A 6,754-nucleotide genomic window follows, 5' to 3' on the forward strand; every position below is an offset into this window, starting at 1 on the left:
AGGCTGAGGCAGGAGAATCACTTGAACCCAGGAGACAGAGGTTGCAGTGAGCCGAGATTGTGCCACTGCACTCCAGCCTGGGTGACAGAGTGAGACTCCAACTCAAAAAAGAAAAAGAAAAAAAAGGATTATAACTACTGACATAACTTATTTCATAATATCTGAGACATTAGTGCTTGTGAGATGTGCCAGTATTTTATGTAGCACTAACAAAGAAAAATCATTGCCAATTTAACCAGGATATAATGCAAAGATGCCATGGACTATAAGATGTACGCTAATTTCAAAGATACCGAAAGTGTGATAAAAAAGTATGACTTAGAATCAATAAAATATGTACTGATCCATCCAGACATATTCATATAGAAAGGTTCCTGGAATAAGGTCACCTACATCTAATAATGGTTATTTCTCAGAGGGATAATCTTGGGTCTTTTCAAAACATTTTTCTATTTTAAAAAAGATAGATTTACAATGACAAATGAATGCTTTTTTTTTCAAGAAAAAAAAAGACTGGAAGTAAGTATGCCAAGATGTTAATAGTAGATAATTTTGGGCGTGGCAGTTATAGATGACTTTATTTCTTCTTTGTTCATTTCTGAATTTTAAAAGAACCTTCAAAATAAAAAAACTAAACAAAGCAAGTAAAGATTCATAAAAACTGGGACAGACATCCTTTAATGAAAGGACATTTTTAGTGGCAGGAACTCCTCTCAGGGTGATCAATGGTCCCAGTTTGCCCAGATTGTCCTGGTTTTAGCACTGAATGTCTTGTTCCTGGGATGGCTGGCCACCCTACCTCCTTATGGTTCAAATGACTATGGTGATGCATCAGGAAAGCTTTTGATTCTAGGACAATAATAATAAGGTTTGTTTTTAGTGTGCCTCAGAATCCCCCAAGAAACTTGTTAAATAAGCAGATCCCTTGGTTCCAAGCCTGGAGATTCTGGTCTGGGAAGGCTGGGGTTAGGCTTAGGGGAGGGCATTTTTAAGCATCCCAGGTAATTCTCAAGCCTTGGCCTGTTTCAGAGCTCCTTCAGCAGTCTTCCTGGCTTCCTCCTTCACTTCCTCTTCTCTGCATTTCCGGGGTCATCTGAAACCCTCCCTAAGCATTTGTGCCACTGGGAGCCTCCCGCTGTGTGTTTACTGCTGGCCATCTGCCTGGAGCACTGCCACCTCTCCAAGTTCACTGCAAAGAAAAAGTGATGGGAGGAACTCAACAGATCCCATGCCCTCCTGCCAGGAAAATACTGGTAGCTCAACTCAGACCTAAATTCATGTTCAAGATTCCCTGTCAGCACTCATTCTTCTAAAGAAAGTTTAAACCAGTGACATACAGGAATGAAAAAAGCCCCCCATTCTACAGAAATGACACACAGATCTTTCCAATTCTTCGTCATCCCTCACTTACGTTCTACCATCCTCAAACACCATCTGTAGCAAATATTATCCTGGAAATTAAAAAAAGACCTATTACCCCATCCTATACATTTACTTCCATATGAACATAAGTCTGAGGTGTTAATTCTCTCTCCTGGACACAATTCAAAAGAAAGTAGGTTTCTTCAGTGTATCTGTTTGGTCCAATTACTTCTAAAATATGGCACACTGCTTTATGTCAGCTGTTTTTCATTAATATGTACATCAGGCTCCCATTTTTGGTGGCTCTCGGCCCAGTGCTTCTCAAACTTTAATGTGCCTAAGAATCACCTGGGGATCTTTTAAAAATGTAGGTTCTGAATCAGCAGGACCAGGGTGGGGCTTGAGATTCTGAATTTCTAACAAGTTCCCCCCTGAGGCCTTGGCTGCTGGTTCCCGGACCGCACAGGAGTAGCAAGGGTACTTGACAGGCCAAAGTTTGGTCCCTATGTCTTTATTTGCCTCTAATAAAATTAAAACAAAGTGATCATTTGTTCCTACCACAGGGCTTAATCTGCTGTGCTGTATTTTCTGAGTTTACAGGAAATTTGTAGTGTGCCCCCCACCTCTGACCAGGAGTGAATCAGCAAATTATAAAGCCAAATCCTTTTTCGTTGTAAATTCTTACGTCTGCTGTTTATTGATCTGCAAACAATCAGGGTTAAATTCTAAGCAAAATAGGTATATAAGAAAAGTACATAAGTAAAGAGGGAAATGTCTGAGGAAGTCAAGAAAATGATCTTAATTATAAAAATAAGTAGAGGTTTAACATGAGAAAAATGCAAATGGCGACTAGCTTTGGAAGAGACTTTTTATTACATCAAATCTGAAAATTATTGTCAGCTCCAGGGATGCAGCTTTTAACTTTAGGGGGAATGAGGAAATTTAAAATGGCAGCTGTGATAATGTCTTTACGGTCTTGAATCTGTTGGGGCTCAGAAAACAATACCCCAAAAGATGACACTGACATGCTGACCTAAAGAAGCAGGCTCAAGGTTTCTCTGACCACCCCCACCACATATCTCTCAGTCCTCTCTCTCCCAAAGATGAGGCTGTTCAAATTCCCTTATCTAACTAGAAACTGAACCCACCACAGAGGAGCACAAATGCTTCTGATTTCCTCTCTGAAATTTCATTAACCAGAGAAGATTAAAATTTGTATTACAGAAGAAGAGACAGAAAATTTAACACCACAACTACAGCACAAAGAACTTCCTCCCAAACTATTTTTCCTTCTCAGACCATTCGATTCCCAAAGAGAATCATTTACTATCCCATTTCTGAGCACTGGGCCCATTCATTTCCCCTAAAATTCATTTACTACCCCTCAAAAACGGCCACGTTTCCCCCATGTCCCTCCACTACGAAGAAGGGTTTGTAAGCATCAAGATCACACTGGGTTGTTAGGTAATCATCCTCCTGTCATTCCCCATGCTTCTGCACCTTAAATAAATATAATATGTAGGTCTTTTTATGCCTGCTAATCTGTCAATTGTCGGTTCGTTTTCAAGGCAGCTTCAGAGGGTGAAAGGGAAGCCTTCCTTTCTTCCCTACAAATTCAGCTAAGGAGAAAGTTTGGAAGGCAAACACCAGAGAGTGATATTACATTTATTAATTGTCCAAGATCTGGAATGAAATAACTTCCGTGTTATTATTATTTATGCTCTGCGAATAACACTGAGAAGAACTATTGAAGTAAAACTCAAAAGTTTCGAGGTACATACACCGCATTATTTTTTAAATTATGTCATATTACATATAAAGTAGAAAATCAGCCTGAGAGACTGCACAGCAAAAGGCCAACAGTAATTGTCTCTGGATGATGGGATTGTGTTTACCTTTGATTATTGCTCTTTTGACATTTTTGACAATGAAAATACATTATTTTATAATAAAAATAAAAAGTTAATTTTTAAAAACTGTTATGCCAAAATAGATATGCATAGAGATGGCATTTCCCTTCAAGAAATATTTCTTTAAATAACAGTTCTTTTATGTGTTTCCTTTGATTATGCTCCATATAATTCTTTTCTATTTATTTCTGGGATTATATGAACATTATAGCTATAATTATACTTTCAAGTGTTAAATGAAATTTGAGTAACTAGAATCTTTAAATTCTCAATCATTCCTCTGTAATCAATATTTTCTATTTTACATATAGCAACTGGCATTTATGAACTTTTAAATGTCTCCAGGATAAAATGACAAAGTGCTTTATCTATCAGAACCTACAATGTGCCAATCATAGAAGTTCCCCCTGTTCTTCATCTGATTTACAATGCCAAACTGTTGTGCCTGCAGACTCTAGGAGGGCAGAGTTCTTCATGTGATTTCTGCATCCATTCTACAATCTCAGTGGCTGGCCATGTACCATGTGACATGTTATACTAAGAGAGGGAAGTGTGCTGTAAAAGACTGCAAAATCACCAGCATCAGAAACGACTCTGTAGATACCTTTAAGATGGTAATATTCCAGGTAAAGCTCTCCACTGCTTTTTGTAGCTTTCTTTCCTTCAAACCTTCCTTGGTGCCTATGCTGTGCAAGTGTTCATGGAATTCCATGGCTGAAAGAAATAAAAAAGACAAAGTATATTACCTCCCATCCAATCTGTGGTAATGAACTGGAAATATTTCTTTTTCTAGGTAAAGTTAAAATGATCCCAACCTCCAGTGGAATTTCATAAATGTGTCCATTCAAGAATGTAATAATGGGGACAAAACACTGAAAAATTATGGCAACAAGACAGAAGGCATCTTCGAAGTCAGCAATTGTTCCTCATTGTTTTGAAGGGAAACAGGGCACCTATGATCGCTGTTATTCTTATTTTAGAGAAGGGAAGCTCAGCAAGCTTCAGAGATGGGAGACTGCGAGGGAGCAGAAAGAAGGGCTGGGACCAGCATCTGGATCTGGACTCTCAGAAGGTGGATTTCAGCTCCACTGAGGACACAGTGGAGACCAGGGATAGAAAGAATGCAAAGTAATGTATTTTCTGTCACAGAAAGGGTCAATCTGAGGTCAAAGACCAAGCCCACAGTACAATAAGGGGAGTGGAGAAAGACCCTGAACTCTAACTCTGCATTTATGCTACAACTCTACACCAGAATTTATATAATAAATAAATATTCCCTACTGCTGTTCAAAATAATTTCTGCAAGATCTATAGACCCTCTAATGCAAATTTAGTTCACAGGGTTTTCACATAAATTTAAAAATTTTATGCTTTTTTTCCATTAGATGGAAAAATCTTAATTCCTAATCACACCAATATAACTGCTAATAGTAAGACTGCTGAATCCAATTTAAACATTCTTAGCATTTTTTTTGTCCTTAAGAGTGTATGTAATTGAGAATGTTCAGTGAAAAATATGATGTTCTAGGGTCAGCTGGAATAATTCTTTTCTCTCTGTGGTTATGTTACTGACAATGTACAATTAGGTCATGTGTTTCTTTTTTCTCATTTTACATGTATGTGGTGGGGGGAGTACTTTTTTTGATGTAATTTGTTTTATGGATTATGCCAAAACATTACATAATTCCAAAGTTAAACTACATATCGAGGTGAATTCGGATAAGTCTTGCCTCATTTATGGTCTTCTCTACCTTGATCCTTCTTCCCTGTATATGTTCTTACTAGTTTTTTATTGTATTGTTTCTCTTTGTAAATGTAATAAAATGTGTACATATTATTCATAATCTTCCCTTCTTACAGGAAAGTAGCATACTATGTACAGTGTCCTGCACGTTGGTTATTTTCTTTTTCTCACACAATTGCATAGTGGAGTTCACTCCCTGTCAGCGTATAGAGCTCTTCCTCACTCTTTTCTGTAACAGTTACAGACTCCATTGTGTAGATGAATCAGCATTTATTTAACCAGTTCACTACTGAAGGACATTGCATGGTTTAAAAACTTTTGCTATTACAAATAATTTAGCACTGTTGTAAATTTTACAGGACCTTTTGTACATTCTTTTGCACACTTTTACTCTTCAGTTGGGCATTCCGATTTCTAATTCCCTTTCTATGCAACACCATTTCAAAGCAACTCTATATGGTGATTGACAACAACTTTATTCCTTAGTGTCTTTAAATATCAAGCAAAAGCTAACACACATATCATAAATACAGTAAGTGGCCAATTTAGTCTTTTTACTTCCGTGTTTCTTTCTCTCACCTAACTGGGAGCTGTGGTCCTACTTCCTGTTATGCTAATACAATATGGTAGCCTCACTGGTTTCAGGAAAGAACAGTAACTAGTGAGATTCATTCCACTCTCCAGGGAACTAACGCATGGACCACTCCCCTTTTCTCCAACTTCTCTTTTGCTGATGATGGTGCTTGAGAACATCCCAACTTGGTTAACTGAATAAGCCCCCTCCACCCCAATGCCACACACACACTTTCCCCACTCTTCACCTCTAGGAGACTCCTTGGAGTGTTGCTGCATGACTCAGATCCACCCATTGGGGCCCTAATGATAAGACTGATGTGCTTGGCTTTTCTAAGTTTTAATATTGGACTTCAAGAGTTCTGGATTTCCAAACAGGAATAATTAATACTCATTATGTTTCTGGTAGTCAGAAGCTACCGTATTCTCATAAGTATCACTGAGGTTTGCAGAATGGAATCCATGACTGGAATTATAGGAAAGGAAAGAGACACAAGAGTGGGAGGGAGGGGGTAGCTCTCTACAAACAAGAAATATGACTCCATGGACTGTAAGATGAACGGGAAAAGAAACTGGGAAGAAAAATGGAAGTGATATTAACTAAAGCAGGACCACATATTACAATTGCTTGACCGAATGTGGGGTCTTCACAATGGCTTTTTATGGCATTTCAAAACTGGCACAAGGTGTAACAATAATAGTGAGGGATTTTTCTAACATCAAGGTATCTACATGGAAGCCTCATTATGCTAGAGGTAGACTGTTTATGGTGCCTTGCTGAACATTTGATCACCTGCAAGGTAATGAGGCAATGACAGGAACTGGTATGCTGGGCTTAATTCCAGCTCACATAATGTAAGTATGGAACAGCAGAAGAAGGGAATGCTGAGCTTAGACAAACAGCTACTCTTAAGAAAACAGCTTTCAGGCCAGGCGCGGTAGCTCACGCCTGTAATCCCAGCACTTTGGGAGGCTGAGGTGGGAGGATCACGAGGTCAGGAGATCGAGACCATCCTGGCTAACAAGGTGAAACCCCATCTCTACTAAAAATACAAAAATTAGCCAAGCGTAGTGGCAGGTGCCTGTAATCCCACCTACACGGGAGGCTGAGGCAGGAGAATGGTGTGAACCTGGGAGGCGGAGCTTGCAGTGAGCCGAGATCGCG

General features: G+C 38.9%; 1 protein-coding gene across 3 annotated transcripts in view; it reads right to left on the reverse strand.

Moving 5' to 3' along the window:
* PLCL2 (phospholipase C-like 2) overlaps window positions 1-6,754 on the reverse strand; it is a 209,526-nt gene that overhangs the window by 23,138 nt on the left and 179,634 nt on the right. For all 3 annotated transcript variants that reach the window (XM_011977927.1, XM_011977928.1, XM_011977929.1), the window contains one exon: window positions 3,877-3,986. In XM_011977927.1, the coding sequence (XP_011833317.1) occupies window positions 3,877-3,986 (110 nt within the window). The remainder of the gene's footprint in view (window positions 1-3,876; window positions 3,987-6,754) is intronic.

Source organism: Mandrillus leucophaeus, unplaced genomic scaffold, assembly GCF_000951045.1.
Source record: "Mandrillus leucophaeus isolate KB7577 unplaced genomic scaffold, Mleu.le_1.0 Scaffold186, whole genome shotgun sequence".
NCBI classification, from domain to species: Eukaryota; Metazoa; Chordata; class Mammalia; order Primates; family Cercopithecidae; genus Mandrillus; species Mandrillus leucophaeus.